Source organism: Xiphophorus maculatus, chromosome 5, assembly GCF_002775205.1.
Source record: "Xiphophorus maculatus strain JP 163 A chromosome 5, X_maculatus-5.0-male, whole genome shotgun sequence".
In the NCBI taxonomy this organism is placed as follows: Eukaryota; Metazoa; Chordata; class Actinopteri; order Cyprinodontiformes; family Poeciliidae; genus Xiphophorus; species Xiphophorus maculatus.
This window is the reverse complement of record NC_036447.1, coordinates 32,943,073-32,961,759: the sequence shown is the minus strand read 5'-3', so window position 1 is coordinate 32,961,759 and position 18,687 is coordinate 32,943,073. Positions and strand designations below refer to the sequence as shown.

The following is an 18,687-nucleotide window of genomic DNA, read 5'->3' as shown; positions in this document are numbered from 1 at the left end:
CAACAAAAATGTCTTTGATCAACTTCATTTGATAAAAACATCAACCTTCATGTTTTAATGTATTTGAATTGGTTGCACTTTCATTTTAGTACTGAATTTTAGTTAAAGCCACATACCTCCACTACTTCAAAGATTCTCAAGGATCAGATAAACTCACTCTTTACAAACTCTTGCACCTCAGCTCTGGAACAAACTTTCCTTGTTTTTCTGCCGTCTTCAACATCCTGACTCCCACAAAAAGCAGCTGAAGACATTTTTATTAGAATATGCCTTTTTATCATTTCATATCTGCATTTAAGTGTATCATATTATTTGTCATATACCACATTATGATCTAGTAATGAAAACAGAAATTTTAGGTGCATTGCTGTTAAGAAGTGAAAATTAACTTATTCAAATTTTAATCAAAATTAAAATGTTGGAAACAATAATTAAAAATTGGGTATTTTTGTTCATCTGCAGCCTCCATTTGATGGTGAAGATGAAGATGAGTTGTTCCAGTCAATCATGGAGCATCATGTCTCTTACCCTAAATCCATGTCCAAAGAAGCTGTTGCTATCTGCAAGGGGGTGAGAACACACTGCAGTACACATACACTGTCTTTCATCATATATATACTGTATATATATAAATATAAGTGTATATTTTTAGCTGATGACCAAACACCCAGGGAAGCGTCTTGGCTGTGGCCCAGAGGGAGAAAGGGACATCAAGGAGCACGCCTTCTTCCGCTATATTGACTGGGAAAAGCTGGAGAATAAGGAGGTCCAGCCTCCTTTCAAACCAAAAGCGGTGAGTGTATTCCTTCATGAACACTTTCCAGCTAATAAAGGTATCCAGTCTCTAAAGTTTGCTTTAGAAATGATCCATGTTAAAAAAAGTGAGTTGTATTCTTAGTCTTGCCCATGAGGTAAGTTATACAGTGACTTGTGAAAGTATTCATACCCCTTGAACATTTCCATATTTTGTCACATTACAACCAATCATAAATAGGTTTTATTGCAATTTAATGTGAAAGACCAACACATACGGGTATCCAATTGTGAAGTAGAAAGAAAATTATACATGATTCAAAATATTTTTTACAACTAAAAAACTGAAAAGAGTGGTGGGCAAAAGTATTCAGGCCCCCTGAGTCAACACTTTGTGGATCCACCTTTTGCTGCAATGGGCATGACGCCGGCTCCGCCCCCATGATTCATGAGCTCTACTTCAGTAGAGCTGTCCTCCAACAAGCAAACTGTTGTGGCAGACTAACAGTCCTCAATGCATTACCTGAGACATTTTTTGAGTCATTTTTGTCTTATAAATCAACACTGTGGCAAAGATGGCAGGCAAGAAAATTCTCTAAGGAGTCCAAATCAGGTCTGTAAGGTTATTAGTGGTAAACAACGGAGAAGTCAACAATAAAGCCCAAGAGGAAAAATGATGAGGGACAAAGTCTGGTTGGATGCAAGTGTGAACGCTGTGGGACGCATTTTGGACATACAAAATGGTTAAGTAATGACTTAAATAAAACCGGCTTGTGAAAATCTGCCTTCACCAAACTGCTTAAAAATAAATAGTAGCATAAAAAGATGTTTAAATGTCAATACAGCAGTTACTGCAGTCTGTTTTCATAGACTGCCACACAACAGTAGCTGTGTAGATTCCAGCTACCATTGGAATCTACACATAAAATTCAGCATAACTACCTTCATTTATTGATCTGGAAATGATTAGATGTTTGGCACTGTGATTTTAATTAGACTGAGTTGTGTTTATTTGACGCTTAGCCGTCAGCCCTGAGTCCTTAGCATGGAGCGTGAACTGTTAGCATGGAGCCCTTAAGACCTTAGTCAGATTACTTCCAGATAATATATTAATTAATAATACTAATATATTAGTTTAAAACATTCATGACAAAGGGGATACCTAAGTATAGTTTTCTTTATTTTTTTTGCCCTGGCAGCTGAAGGAGGAACAGCTTGTCCTGCTCTCTCCCGTCTTTACTGATAACTTTGCCTGAGCTACTTTTAAAGTGACAGTTTTTCAACATCATAACTGGATTACTTCAAACCTAAGGACTGGGGGATTTTCTTACTTTTATTTTTACCCTACTTTTCTTCATCTCCAAGTTGAACCAGGACAAAATGCCTCCGGCCGACCCCAAGGACATTAGCAGTATTATACAACGACTTCAGACTATAGAAAGGAAGATCAAACAGTTGGAGGTGAACTTTGAGATAAACGCTACCTGTGGAAATGAGACAACTCTTCCTCAAATCAACGGAGAGGTCGTACGCCTCGCATCAAGCAGCTCACCCTGGAACGCTCTGGGTACCAAGCCGAAGCAAAAGTCTCACACTGCAGATCCAATGAGGCGACTGACAGGGAGAACCCCTCACCTGGACGAATCAGCGTGGCCGGCTCTGAGCCGAAACCCACCTTCAACCTCAACACCTGCTCCACCAAAGAAAAATAAACAAACAGCTGCAACCAAAACGGTTCCACCGACCGCGCTCCCAAGGACAAAGCGACTAGCACTAGCAACAGCCTCAAAACATTCTGACTCTGTGGGAATCCCATTGAAAAACAGATTTTCTGTACTCCACCCTGAGCCTCTGAGTGAAACCTCGCTTTCAAACATCAACAATGAGGCAAGACCAACACATCCACCCCCAAAGCCCCAACGGACAAAGCGACCACCAGGAAAACGAAAGGTATGCCAACAGTGCTTATTGTTGGAGATGAGGCAGTAAATGTCACATTTGCAATCCCAAGAAAACGAGAGTGATTTCTTTTCCTGGTGACTCTGTATCTGATTTAACTCATAAAGTTCTTTCGCTAACCGCTGATCAGCCAGATATTGAGTCTTTAGATGTGCATGTTGGAGCCAACGATCTGGCAAAGCAGAAATCTGAGATTCTGAAAAATGACTTTAATAGTTTTCTGAACACTATGGGAAAATTAAAAATGAAGTTATTTCTTAGTGGTTCAATTCCATCACCTCAATGGGGAGACGAAAAACACTCCAGGCTGGACATGATAAACAAATGGCGGATTAAAACCTGCTCTGCCAGCTCAGTGACCTTCATCGATAACCTCTGGATCTATTGGCAGCGCTTTCACCTTTTTGAAAGAGGCGGACGAAATCTTAATAAACATGGGATAAAGCTACTCACTGCAAATCTTTTTCACTTTATCAACAAGGACAGCAACGTGATCACCGCTTCAGAAGAACAGGCTCAAGGATTTCTGACTAGGAAGAGACCGCTGGCTTATCAGGAACAAACTGTTTCAAAAACAGCTGATATAACATCGACTAGAGACGGAGCGACTGGTTCCCTTCCTCCTTCTCCCCTCCCTCTCTGCTCACCCACTAATTCACAGGATTCACAAGATACACATGGAGAAATGTCTTCTGGACCGGAGTTTCTTAAATTTACAGATGGATTGAATCAACAGGTTTTACTTGGGACGTCTCTCCTTAGCGCTCACGTAGCAGACCTCACTTCATTTAAGCCACCTGACTCTAACGTCCCAGAGGATCCATCACTCTGCGTTTCTGAGGTCTGAGGCCGTGGTCCAGACTTTATCTTTACACCCATCTTACTCCAGAATGCGTCTGGCCCCCCGGCACTGCAGAACAGGACATTACCTGTCCGGATCACTACAAGAAAATTTACAAGAAACAGAAACATAAAATACAGGGGACCTAATTCAAACATCAGACTGTTCCCCTGCCTAAAGGAACCTCAGACTGAAGAACTTTTGGCCTCCAAGTCACTTAAACTAGCTTTATTAAATACCAGATCTCTCTGTGCTAAAGCTCTATTAATTAATGATTTCATCACTGAGCATAATATCGATGTTATGTTTCTGACAGAAACATGGTTGAATGACAATAATGAACCAATTGTACTAATTGAATCAGCGCCTCCTAACTACAATTTCTTAAGTGAGAATAGAAAACACAAAAAAGGAGGAGGCGTGGCTTCAATATTTAAGAATACCATAAATTGTAGTAAAATCTCTTTGGGTCACTTCACCTCTTTTGAGTATCTTGGAATTGAGGTTAAAGGCCGCAAACGAACTTTGACTGTAACTCTATACAAAACTCCAACTTTTGTGGAAAATTTCTTTACTGACTTGAATGAGCTTCTATCTCTCATATGTATTGATTATGATTGTTTAATAATTGTCGGTGATTTCAACATTCATGTTGACAACCCCCAAGACAGAGGGGCAAAAAAGCTCGCTAATATTTTAGAGACTTTTGGTTTAACACAACATGTCAAACAAGCAACACACACTCAAGGACACACACTGGACCTGGTTATCAGTAAGGGTGTGAATATTTCCAATCTCTCTGTAACTGATGTCGCCCTGTCGGATCACTTCCTGTTATTTTTGAAAGTTCTTTATCTTTTAACCCACTTGGACAAACAGCAACCATCACAAAACGTTCTCTCACTGAAAACACAGCAGAAACATTTAATCAAATCTACTCTTCTTCCTCACCCTTAAGCTGTAATGACGTAGATAAGTTGGTAAATGATTTTCAGTCTAACGTTTCAGATATCATTGATTCCATTGCCCCAATTAAAATGAAGGTTGTGTCTGGTAGGAAGAAATCTCCATGGAGAAATGCACAGTTAGATCTGCAAGACAACTCTGCCATAGGGCAGAACAAAAATGGCGTAAAACTCAACTTCACGTTCATTATGACATCTATAAAGAAAGACTACGTAACTATCATTTAACACTAAAACATGCAAGAGAGGATTTCTTTGCAGATATCATAAACAAAAACATTGACAATGCTCAAGCTTTATTTGCAACAGTTCACAGAATCACAAACCCTTCTACGACGTTACCGCCTGAATTCCAATGTATTGCCGCCTGCAACAAGTTTTCCAGCTTCTTTTCAGAGAAAATTCAAAAAATCAGAGGATTAATCTGTACATCCACTGTAAAGCCAGTAACAATTCTGTGCCCAAACAAAACAAATACAGGAAAAATGACCCAATTTCAACTACTTAATTATAAAACCCTACAGGAAATTAGAAGTCAACTAAGCTCAAGTTCCTGCTGTCTGGATGTTTTACCCACACATTTCTTTAAGAAAGTCCTGCCTGTTATTGTTACTGATCTGATCCAAATAGTAAACTCATCGCTCTCATCAGGCGTTTTCCCCCAGGCTCTGAAAACAGCAGTAATCAAACCACTTATAAAAAAGAACAATCTGGACAAATCACTAATGCAGAATTACAGGCTGATCTCCAACCTCCCATTCATCAGCAAAGTTATTGAAAAAGCTGTGTGTAAACAATTAACTAGCTTCCTAACTATAACCAACCTCTTTGACTCCTTCCAGTCTGGTTTTCGTGCTCACCACAGCACAGAGATCGTCCTCGTAAAAGTGTTCAATGACATCCATATAAATACAGACTGTGGCAGAACCACAGTGCTGGTTCTGTTGGACCTCAGTGCAGCTTTTGACACTGTTGACCATGACATATTACTGAATCGACTGGAGAGTTGGGTCAGACTCTCCGGTCCAGTGCTAAACTGGTTTGAATCCTACATAAAGAACAGGGATTTCTTTGTTTCAATTGGAAACTTCTCATCAAAGAGGTCAAAGGTCACATGTGGGGTACCCCAAGGTTCCATCCTAGGACCCCTTTTATTCAATATTCATATGTTCCCTCTAGCTCAGGTTATAACAGGAAATAATATTAGCTACCATAACTATGCAGATGACACACAGCTCTACATTACGATGTCACCAGGTGACTCAGAGCCCATCCAATCACTGAACAGATGCTTAGAACAGATAAATGTGTGGATGTGCCAAAACCTTCTCCAGCTGAACAGAAACAAAACTGAAGTTATTATTTTTGGACCTAAAGAGGAACGATTAAGAGTTATAGATCTAGAGTCAATGCACAGCTTTAGTTATTACAACTGAAAACCAGCGATCAGGCCTGAAACCTGGGAGTAGTGATGGACTCTGACCTGAACCTCCAGAGCCACATAAAGACAGTTACAAAGTCGGCCTTCTATCACCTGAAGAATATTTCCAGGATTAAAGGACTAATGTCTCAGCCAGATCTAGAGAAACTCATTCATGTGTTTATCTTCAGTCGTATTGATTATTGCAACAGCGTCTTCACAGGTCTGTCCAACAAATCAATCAAACAGCTTCAGCTGATCCAGATGCTGCTGCTCGCGTTCTCACTAAAACCAGGAAGATAGAGCACATCACAAGTTTTAAAGTCCCTCCACTGGCTCCCTGTAGCTCAAAGAATAGACTTTAAAATACTGTTGTTAGTTTATAAATCACTGAACAGCTTAGCACCACAATACATCAAAGATCTGCTGTTATTGTATCAACCTTCCAGACCTCTCAGGTCTTCCGGTTCTGGTTCTGGTCTGCATCCCCAGAACCAGAACCAAACGAGGAGAAGCAGCTTTCAGCATCTATGCACCACAAATTTGGAACAAACTTCCAGAAAACTGTAAAACAGCTGAAACACTGACTTCTTTTAAATCTCAACTGAAAACCCACCTGTTTAGAATTGCATTTGAAATGTAATCAATTACAAATTTATTGATGTAACTTGACTTAATGATTGATTCTATATTGCATTGTGATTCTGTGTTTGTAATGATGTAAAGCACTTTGAAATGTCTTGCTGCTGAAATGTGCTATACAAATAAAATTTGATTGATTGATTGACTGATTTATTCACTTGTGTACAGCTATGTGCCTAATTAACCACTACAGGGCTTGATTTGTCTGTCAGTAAGTGTCCTTATGACAAAAATGGGATGTTTTCTACCAGTTACCTTCATGCTGACTAACTTGATAGTTTCTGTCTATTAGTTTCATTCAACTGGACATGAGGTGGGCTGCAGGCCATGATCCTTTTCTTGCATTATTCCAGACTCCTTTTTGGTTTTGGAAATGTAATAAATTGTATTCCGCCCTCTACACGCTCTGGGTAACGACTGTCGGGAATGCATATTACCCACTGACAACTCGGACCATGATTATCTATCAGCGTGTTTTAAATACTGTCAACATTGTCGTAGATCTTGGGCGTGTCGTGGTGGCGTAGTAGTTAGCGCGATCCGTATTTGGAGGCATTGAGTCCTTGACGCGGCCGTCGCGGGTTCGACTCACGGACCCGACGACATTTGCCGCATGTCTTCCCCCCTCTTCTTCCCCGTTTCCTGTCAGCCTACTGTCATATAAGGGACACTAGAGCCCACAAAAGACCCCCTGGAGGGGTTAAAAAAAAACCCAAAAAAAACATTGTCGTAGATCATTTCTTTGAGATAAGGGGCGTCTACTTGCAACGCTGATTGGTCAGTTGCTGACAAGTGCCCTGGAATGATTGGGGGAGGATTGGTCTATGTCAGCCTGGGGGCGGAGCCAGCCTGGGGGCAGAGCCAGCCTGGGGGCGGAGCCAGCCTGGGGGCAGAGCCGGCATCATGTCAATTCCAGCTTCAACTCTTTCAGGGTTTGTCTCTACCAGCTTTGATCATCTACTGACTGAACTTTTTGCTCATTATTCTTCTGCAAAATTCAAATTCAGAAATGCATAATTGATCCCAAACTAAAACATCTCAAGCTCAGTCAGATTAGATGCAGAGAGTTTGTGAACACCAGGTTTCAGATCTTACCACAGATTCTGGGTTGGGTTTAGGTCTGGACTTTGATTGGGCCATTCTACCACATGAATATGATCTGTTTTAAACCAATCCATTGTAGCCCTGGTTCTGTCACAGAGCAGCTGGATTTCAACTGATATTAGATTACACACAGGTGGACTCTGTTCAGTATTAGCCATCAACAGGTACCTTCTGAAGGCAGTCAGTTGAACTCAGAGAAAAGGGGGCTGAATACTTTTGCACTCTGCACTTTCATTTTCTATTTGTCAAAAATGTTTTAAATCATGTAGTTTTTTTTCTACTTCACAATTGTACACCACTTTGTGTTGGTCTTTCATATAAAATTCCAATGAAATAAGCTTGTGGTTTTAATGTGTCAAATATGGAAAAGTTCAATAGGTATGAATACTTTTGAAAGCCACTGTAGATGTGAAAAAAAATCCCCCATCACCAGAACACAACCATCTGCTACCATTGGTCACTACTCTGACAAATGTGAAGCTAAAGCTTGTTAGTGTAGTCACCAATGATGAACCTGTATGCCCACTGCTTTCATTTAGACCAATGGAATTCCACAGTTTTTGCTGTGAGTGATTTGATTGGTTGATACCATATTTTAGTTGTATTTCTCTTTTTGTCTTTTGTTGTCCCTGTTTTCTTTCCCTTACCCTTCATGAAACTCAATCCATTCCTTCATCTCTCTTCTCCACGGCAGTGTGGGCGTGATGCAGAGAACTTTGATCGCTTTTTCACACGCAACCCCCCTGAGCTGACCCCCCCAGATCAGGAGCTAATATCCAACCTGGACCAGGAAGAATTCCAAGGCTTCTCATTTGTTAACCCTGAGTACAACCACCCAGCTCAATGACCATGTAACATTTCTCCTGGCTTTATTAGAAATCACCCATTCTCCATAAACATACTTTAAAAGAAACACCAAACAAGAAAAAATTATGATGATGTCATATTTGGGTTGCATCCAGCAATTTTTAACCTTTTAAGATCTGATGTTACACATTAGCACTTTTTCTGGCTCAGGTCTGAAAGGCTTAAAGATGTTTGAGCATTTGGGAAAGATATTTATTTAGTTTGTTCCAAAAGTGTGAAAACTATTCAAGCGGTTTGTTAGAGAGGAAGCTGAAGGTGTTAGCTTATCTTAGGCTCTAGCTAAAATCTGAGAAGCATCTATAAACTGATACCTTTCCTTTGCCCCTGGAAACCACTATCATACCTAAATATCCAACTAAACATACTACACATCTTGCTCAACAGTGATTGTTTAATTTTATAAACAATAAGAATATAACAGAGCAATAAAATCAAAGAGAGAAAAGTAGCATTATCCTAAACTGTCTTTCAAGATTCAGTTGAACATGTTAGTTTAGTTTAGCACAGCAAAAACTCAGAAGCAGCAAGAAGATAAATGACCTAATTTTTTATAGAAAGCATGAATGAAACCTTTTGCCTGTAACAATCTTGTTGTTAGCTTACATTGGCTTAGTTTAATGTAACATAAAGACAAAAAATGTCTGAAACCTGGTTCCCTGACATTTTTGACTGCATACTTTGAGAACATCATAAAAATGTTTACATTGTCAAGTTTTATTTTTAAATGCCATATAAATGTATAAGTGTTCGTTAAATGCCATATTCATGGTTAAAAGAAAAATTGTAGTTAGCTTAAATTAGCATTGAGACTGTGTTATTAATGGACTTTGTTAAAGATTGTTTTAAAAACTTCACACTCTAAAGCAATAAAGGATTAATCTGTTTGTTAAAATTATTTTTAAAAACCTTCACAGACTAAATTAAAAAAATGCTAACTTGTCTTAATAGATTCTATTAAAACTAATTGTTTTCCATATTTGCCACTCGTCTGTATTTTCTTCTATAGTGTATGGTTTTAAATTGACAGTAAAATATTTACTATTTGCCTGCTTCAAATCCTGATGGGGTCAGAGGTGTGGCAAAATTCATTTTTCAACTAGATCAAATGTAGAAATCTTTCCTTCTGCCGGATTCACGTTATTACCACGTTATGTTTATGCTAAAATCATCCAAAGTAGTGTAGTTGAGGCTTTACACATAGCTTAGTGAACTTGGATGCCTACTAACATCCTCACATAGCCACCAACAGTTCTGTGCCGCCATGATAAAAATTGTTGAGGTGACTCAATGGTGTCTAGTTAAATTGACGCAGAAGAAGCAGTGCGATAAACCCTGATGTTTTCTCTCATCAATTTGTTAGAAAATATACTAAATGGTAAATGTTACTAAATAATGTTGTTTCTTTGTGAGTGCAGTGGATCCAGGGGGAACTGAAAGGCAATTTTTCTGTAGCTTCTAGAAAAATTCTGCATTCCAAAGAAACTTTATTACCTTCAGTCTCCATCTCGGTACCAAGGAAGACTTTTGGCTTTTGGAAAGAAAGCAAACAAATGCATCTCCAAAATGGCAGATTTTTAAATATTATTCAGATAGAAATGCACAACTGAAAGCAACCCGCCCACATGATTATATATTCATGATCCAGAGAACAGGCCAGCATGTTTTCCATTAGCGACTCTGTTCTGGGACCACTGTAGTTTAGCTTGTAACTGCTGCTCATGTGTTGCCTCTACTGGCTGTATTTTTATCTTCAGTGCAGAAATGTTGCTTACATCTAAATGCCTCACATCAGCAGGCTGCTGGATGCCAGAGTCCAACCTGAACATGCTCTGTCTCTGTGTCGCCTTCCCTGTAATCTGCATATTGATTAGAATAACCAATCATTGATCTTGATGAGTGTACAATGATCACATGTTGGCAATTCATACAGTGTAAATGAACTGACCAATTGCTTTGCTGTAATTGTTTGAATACTAGTTTCCTAATGTTGGCTTTACTTTTGTCTGTAGGATCAAATATTATTACACTTTCTGTTTGATGTTGTGGTGAATGTATCTACATTATTTTTGCTGATTTATGATCCTTGTGCACAAAAGCAGGAAGAGTTGCAGATTCTTTTGTTTGTTTTTCATTGAAGGGTCTTTGCTTTTCTCTGGAGACGAGTTTTCCCTGTTACACTGTGTTTTCATTGACGGAGGGCATATCTTGTAAACAATTGTTTTTTTTTTCAAAATTTACATGATGTAGACATTTAGACTTTTGCGAAGGTAGTTTATCCTCCAGAAACAGGATTTCCAGAAGTGCCAAAATAAGGTTAAGACTCATAAAGTTGTAGAAAAATACTGCTCCTAACAGCTGTGGAAAAGAACAGCCATCATGTGCCATTTTGCAATACAGGTGTAATTATCATGACATGCATTACAGCCTATCCTAACTGTTGACCAACATTATTATATCCCTTGAAAGTCCTTTTCATATAAAAGATGAAATGTCAAAGTTGTTTCATAATTTTGTAACTGTGTAACGATGCAAAGTAGTAACAATGTGTCAAATCTTGTTTTTGAGCTTGTGGCAGGAAGGTAACATCAAAAACACCTGCTTCTAAAATCTCTGATACTACCAGATGAGAACCATGAGCACTAATCGTGGTAACTGTGAACAACCAAGGTTGAGATGCTCCAGAGAAATAATATATATAAAAATATAATTTCTATATCAGAGAAATATTTGAATGTGGTTTCTGGGTGGGAGAGATGCTGTTGTTGAATGTGACTGGAAACTCATAATATACTCACTGGTGCCTGCCAGACTACTTCTGTGTGTGCCTTCTTACTGTTGCTACAACACATCTTACAGTTTGTTGATCTCCTTTTTGTGTATGGAGTTGTTTCTTGGAGAGAGTGATGGTTCACAAACTCAGGTGTGGTATCTAGAGAATTATTACAGCACCAGATTTATAGCCATCTTTTTTTTTTAGATAAAAATAGTAGTTAAAGCTGCTGCTACCAAGAGTATTACTGTAGCTACCGTACTATGCATAATTATTTGTATGTTGACAATCATTCTGTTAAGTCAGTTACAGGCTAAACTTAGCAAAAAACGGGAAAAAAATAGTTGGTCATTTTTATTTTCTATTTTTCTGTTGTAACAATGCTTCTTAGTAATAAATCTTATGTTGCTGGAAAATCTTTTGATTTCCCTTTAAATGGTGCCACATTTGTAGAAAATTTGCCAAATCCTTTTGGTGAAGGCATGTGTTGATGATAGTATGTTCCTGTAAAAATGAGTCTTGTCACTCAAGGCAGTCTCACCGGAGAGATATAAAGATGGGATTTCTCAACCTATGGCAGTTCTAGATCTCCAGTCTTAGGAGCTGATTTCTGTTTTCAAAGACATCAATGCTGATCCTCAGACTGGAACATCACAGAGCGCCTGGAGGATTTGAGAGTAAAGAGGCCGCTTTTGTGTCATGGCATGGACTGCCTCTTGTCATGACCCCTAACCCCAATGAACACTTATGGGAACAGCTTGGGGGTTTGTTTTAGTGACCAAAGCAGTCACATTGGCTGACCTCTGAGAAATGCTGGTTAACAATGTGATGCCGTCCCACATCGGTGTGTGACCAGCACTGGGAGGATACTCAATTCACATTCAAAAATACATAATTTGATTCCAAAAGAAAATTAAATGTTGTTGTAACTCATATTACCTCAAATTGTTCAAAGGGTTCTTGCAGATGGTGATGCTGTTGGCAGGAAATATCTCTTGTAGTAGTAGAGTAAAGAAGCCTCTGACTGAAGATACTCTGTTTTCTCAACAGTATCGTGAAGAGATTGTTCATAACTTTCTTGATTTTATGAAGAATCCTTCTTTGCATCGTCATCTCCAGAGGTTCCACAGTCGTCCCCAGAGCAGAACCAGCCTTCTATATCAGGCTGTTGAGCCTTTTCAGGTCCCTGGCGCTGATGCTGATGGATGAAGAGATGACGCTCTCAACAACAGACTTATAGTTGATCTGCAGCATCTTGCTGCAAAACTTAAAGGTTCTTGGCTTCCTCAAGAAGTCCAGTCTGCCCTGTCCCTTCTTATAGACGTTTCACTGTTGATTCTCCAGTCCAGTCTGTTGTCCAGATGAACACAGAGGGATTTATATTCCTCAACCAACTCGACTTCCTTTTCCATCATGGAAACAGGATTTGATCTAACCCTGTTCCTCCTGAAATCAACAATCATCTCCTTTGTTTTGTTCAAAATTACGATGAGATGATTGTTCCCACACCATGACACAAAGCGGTCCACCAGCTCTCTGTACTCAACTTCTTGTCCATCTCTGATAAACCTGACAACTGCAGAGTCATCTGAGTATTTCTGTAGATGACGGAAGTCAGACTTGTGCTGGAAGTCTGAAGTGTACAGAGACAAAAGGAATGGTGAGAGTACAGGGCCTTGTTTTGCTCCTCTGTTACTGACCACCTGGTTAGACACACAGTTCTTCAGTCTCACAAACTGTGGTCTGTTTGTGAGGTAGTCATAGATCCAGGAGATTGTTGAGGCTAAAATTACTACATTTCCATTATTTTTTCTTTCCCCAATTATCTATAGTAATAAGATTTAGTGAGTTTTAACATTGGTGCTTAACCAACAAATGCATTTTCCTTAACAATATAGACCATTTAAGGGGTACATAAACAGACTTGAGAAAAGGAGAAACATTTATTGTCAAGAAGCAATGTTACAACAGAGCAGTACTTGTCTAAACTCAAAGTTCCTTAAGCAACAATGACTAAAACATGGATCAGAGTAGATGATGGGGCCAGTGACTCATTTGTTGGTAATATTTTGTGATTGTTCTTCCTAGAATAGTGTCTCTCAATTCTGGTCCCTGAGGAGTTGGCCTGCAAATTTTTTGCGTTTCTGGTCTAGAACATCAGATTGAAATGATTGCATGACGTCCTCTGCATGTCATCAAGTGGTGCTGAAACCTGTTATCCACCCAGTTATTCAAGTCAGGTTTGTGGCAGAAGGGAAACATTTGAAACCTGCAGGGCAGGACTCACTGAGGACCAGAAGTGACAAACACTGGACTGGAATTTAGATAATACGTTATTTGACGGGTTGTGAATAAGACTGTCATGACACCGTCATAAACATGACAGAACACCTGAACTCATGAACATGAGTAAGTCTTTATGAATATTTATGACTGTTCTCATAAAGTGTCATTCGGTAAATCATGACACTTTTAATACAAAGTTGACATTATTCAAAATGTCTTCATTATGACAACTTGACATCAACCAAGAAATCATGATTTGACATAAATTTGTTATAAAAGTATTACTGATTCAACTTTAGCTTTAATAATATAAAGCTACATAATTTTTAGAGGTCCAAAGGTAACTTCAGTTATCAAATACATTTCTGAAACAGACTTTTGATTGTTATCTGTAAGCCATAATCATTAAAATTAAAATGATTATGGTTTAAAATTACATGAAATAAAGTCTTGAAATTTTTTTTGTGTAATAAATCTGAATTTCACTTTTGGAAATGGGTGGGTGAGGGAAAAAATCTGAACTTTTTCACAATGTAATTTTTTTTTCATTTTGTGCTACAAATGCAGTATAAAACTTTTTATTTCTGTATATCACATTGCTTGTATACTCAGCAAAGAGCTGAAAAAGGTGAAAACATTTGAGCTCCCCATCATTTCAGCTGGAGCTCCAGTGATGAGACATAAGGAGGAGGTAGGAGATTAAAACTGTTGTGTGTAGTTCATGTTGTCCGTGTGTCTTGCTGAGGACTCGCTGCTCCACCTCCCCGTGTGAAATATTCTCTGGCCGTTGTTTGGTATCGATCTTCGTCCCGCTCTGTACTGGAACATTTCCTCTCTTTGGCTTTTGAAGTTTGTGCTCAGTCTTTCTGCATCTGTGCTGTAGATGTGTGGGTGGCTATTTTCCATCTCTTAAATGTTTTTTCTAAGGTTGTTGGCAGGGTACTTGTGTTTTTTAATTTGTTTCTGTTTGTTTCCCACGGTGCAGATTTCCAGCATTGCCATGACTCCCAAATTAACACAAATGTGGACAAAATCACTTAATTTGACAAAACAGTAACTTACCCTTTACCTAATGCTATTAACAGTTGACTTCAAACTCACGCTTTGGGTCTGCTTTAAAATAGCAACTCGCTCACATAGCCAATAAACTCATTACCTTTATTCCTCTTATTATTTGTATAAATACATTATTTGTCATTTATCTTTAGTCACATTAATTACTGTAACAGCGTCTTCACAGGTCTGCCTAACAAATGAATCCTCCAGCTGCAGCTGATCCAGAACGCTGCTGCTGATGTTCTCACTAAAACCAGGAAGATAGAACCCATCAACCCAGTTCTAAAGTCCTTCACTGACTCCCTGCAGCTCAGAGAATAGACTTTGAAAAACTGTTGTTAGTTTATAAATCACTGAACAGCTTAGCACCACAATACATTAAAGATCTGCTAGAAGGTTGTTGTATCAACTTTTCAGACCTCTCAGGTCTTCTGGTTCTGGTTCTGCTCTGCAACAACCAGAACCAAACATGGAGATGCAGCAATCAGCTTCTATTTACCATAAATCTGGAACAGACTTCCAGAAAACTGTAAGTTTTAAACTCAGTGTTTAAACAGCTAAAGCACTGAGTGCCTTTAAATCAAAACTAGAACCCCACCTGCTTAGAGTTGTATTTGAAACATAATCATGAAACATTAATCAATAATCTGATGTGCAAAATATAATGTAGTTGACTGTGTTGACTTTTTATTTTTGTGTTTTTATGATTTAAAGCACTTTGAAATGCCTGCTGCTGAAATGTCCTATACAAAGAAAATTTGATTGGTTGATTGATTGACTCTTCAAGGTACAAAATTCAGTGCTTTTCCAAACTATGACATCATTTTGAGACAAAGTGAAGGTAGCTGGACTCTTTCTTTGAGGTAACCATTGGTAGCACAAGAAGACACAAGTTTTGAACACTCTGCCTCTCTTTTATAGCAACTAATCAGTCAATTAGATCACCACATGAAGTAGGCCCACTGTCTGCAGCCTGTTCATTTCATGGTAATTATCAAGGACCACACCACAAAGATATAGGTTTAAAGATTTATTGATGAAGGGATGAGAGGATGAAAGGATGAATGATCTTGATTTGGTTATCTGGAGAGTTTGAGGTGAAGACAGCATGGGGGTTTGGTCTTTGGAAAACAGTTATTCTTATTTTTTCCTGAACCTGCATAGAACCCCCAGACAAAACCTGCAGCAAAAAGAAGCAAAGCATGGATATGAATGAAGAGGGATGAAATGAAAGAAGCAAAGGGAGGATGGGGTTGATGAAATGTAACAAACTGAGATGAATGGGTGAGCAGAGTATAAATAGGCCACTTGGAAAATTAGAGGTGTGGTTTGGATGTGGAACTGCTCTTGAACTTAAATTAACACATTAACTTCACAAGAATAAGAAAAAAAATAATCAGCATTTTTAAGCTTGTTAAGCTCTTTGTAGCAACAAAGTCCAGGAAGCACATTTGCATCACTAAAACATTTAGCCATGACTGTACTGACTGCATACTTGGGGAAAAATCTACGTATTGTAATTTGCAATTATGTTAAATCCTCAAACTTATGGATATTTGGTTCATGGAACCTTTACAATACAATGGTTTAGTCCACTGTTCACCTTTAATCAAGTCAGATTAGGTAATGATTTGCTTCCATAAAATAATTCTGAAATGTGAGAACTATGCCAACCCTTTTGACTTAACTTGAAAGGAGGAACAAATGTTACGTTTGCAATGAAATATTTTTAAATTCTAACTCGAATAATAATAAAATTCAGAACATTCGTGTGATGCTTGAGTAATTTTTTTTGTTTTGTTTTTATTCCACCTCAGTTTTGGTTCAACTGTTTAGTTCCTGTTTATTGATTTTTGACACTAATCTGGATAGTGTGAGATCAGGCTTATTACAAACATTCACAATAAAAAGATAACATGGGAAGCATGACTGAAAGATTTTACATTTTTAATAGCTTTCAAGTTTGAGCATAAAAGCTTTTTGTCATAACCTTTGATTGTTCTAGCTCTACAGTTACTGTAGAGTTAGTGTGTGTGAATGTGGTAAAAGTATTTGTCTTCTTCTTTATTCTTCTACATGCTTTTTTCAGCTGTTATTGCCACTTTTGGTCAGATCACTTTCCACTCTTTCTGAATTATGCTTTTACTGATGACTACTGTCACTCTAATGTTCCAGAGTTTCATATCTCTAACTGATTTCAATTTTCTGTGGCAGAAATCTCGAAGCGATGTTGGCAACTTTGACAAGGAGTTCACCAAGATGGCGGTGGAGCTGACACCGACAGACAAACTCTTCATCATGAACCTGGACCAGAATGAGTTCCAAGGCTTCTCCTACACCAACCCTGAATTTGTTATACAAGTCTGAGGACATCCCGGTGGTTAGATGAGACACAGAAAAAATAACCCAAACAGCTCAGCTGTAGTACTGTGCAAAAGTTTTAAACAATTCCATATGATTTACACTATTTCTGCCAAATTGCCTTGGAATCTTTTAACCTCAGTAAAAGCTCTCCCCTCTTTCTGAAGGGCTCTGAAAGCTTTTCTTTGGACATTAACAGCTTTTTTTGCTCCTTTTATCGGAGCATGACAGCATCTTCTTGAGAAGATTACTTCATAAAATAAAATGTTGGCCAAGTTAGTCAAATGTCTTCGATTCACTGCATTTTATATAGCAAATACTGGTCATTAGTATACTGGTCAACATCTAATGACCAAAGGTTCATTAGATGTTAGAAAAAGATTTGGGCTATTGTTTGACAGTAGGTCAAACAAAAGCTTAAACATAAATGTCTACCTGCTTTCCATGTGGAGCTTTGGTTTAAGGGGATGCAGTTCATCTCTTAATTGATGTTCAGCTTCTAAAACAGAAGAAACAAAGACAATTTTGTAGTAGCAACAGCAGCGTGTGTCATGATCTAAGTCACAAAAGCCTTTCAACTGATTTGTTCATTCAAATTTGCAACCCTCATATTTGCTAGAGTTAGCAGGAGGTTTTCTCCAAAGTTTCTTTATGGTTGTCTGTGCTGAGAAATGCTGTTTTTATCTGGCAAAGCAAATGGGTAGAAGATCTTATCCTCCCCAAAATATCATGCTTTAATAAAGGAAAACATGCTGCTCGCTAGTTGTAAGCATTGACTCCTGCTGTACATGCTGACATGTATGCAGCTTTTTCACTTGTTAAAATGTATATTAACAACTTCATTTGACTAATTTGCTTAGATTTATAAGGTCAACCAGTTGCTTCTTGTAGCCCCACAAAAAATCTTTCACCATGTTTTAGTGCAGTCACTCCTTTAGTTTCTAAGTATTTTTATGCATAAATGATGACTATAATGACAAAGAAAATTTCTGCACAACGGAGTAAAAATGAGGGGAATGAGATGCCAAAGTCCAAAGAAAACTACAACACATCTCCAAATAATAAACAGAACCGTTTCTCAAGACCATATTACATATTACATAGTTTCCTGAAAAACAAATTATAAAGAAATTATGGATGATTCAAGTCTTTTGCACAGTACTGCATACTTCCCTCCTAATCCACTAACCTCATTGCAAGCCAGGAAGACAAATTGACACTATATCATTTAAACACTTACATTTTTACTGGGAGTGGGTTCATTCATAGTGAGAATTTTCTTCAAACATTGTGCAACAGAAGAATCCACCAAATGACCTTCTACCACAGTGGTGACATTCACATCTCCAGGAAACAGCAGCAGTAGATAACATTCACAGGACTTCACCACAAACGGCTCAAGATTTACTGCCAACATGTACCTTTGCGCTATGTTGATAATGAAGAGTGTGTTTGTTTACTTGATTTCCTTCTCCTATGCCGGCAAGAGTGACGTCATAAACATTTTATAATCAATAAGTCAAACATGGCAACATGTCTGAACTGACAGCAATTCAGAGGGGTGCAAGATTCAGATCTAGGATTTATAACCTCATGTCTAAGCTGGTCCTGTACTTAGTCTTAAGCATGTCTTGTCTTCCAAGTTGATGCAAAAAAAGAAAAA

General features: G+C 38.4%; 1 protein-coding gene across 2 annotated transcripts in view; it reads left to right on the top strand.

Annotated features, from left to right (window-relative positions):
- The window catches only part of LOC102228928 (protein kinase C beta type-like), a 98,752-nt gene extending 80,619 nt beyond the window's left edge, over positions 1-18,133 (top strand). Inside the window, exons 15-17 of one of the 2 annotated variants that reach the window (XM_023334694.1) lie at positions 463-570; positions 653-793; positions 16,878-18,133. In XM_023334694.1, coding sequence (XP_023190462.1) covers positions 463-570; positions 653-793; positions 16,878-17,030 — 402 coding nt within the window. In that variant the 3' untranslated portion in view covers positions 17,031-18,133. Of the gene's footprint in view, positions 1-462; positions 571-652; positions 794-8,378; positions 11,364-16,877 lie in introns of those variants that run through there. The other variant, XM_023334693.1, reaches the window with a different exon arrangement.
- The last annotated feature ends 554 nt before the right edge of the window (positions 18,134-18,687 follow it).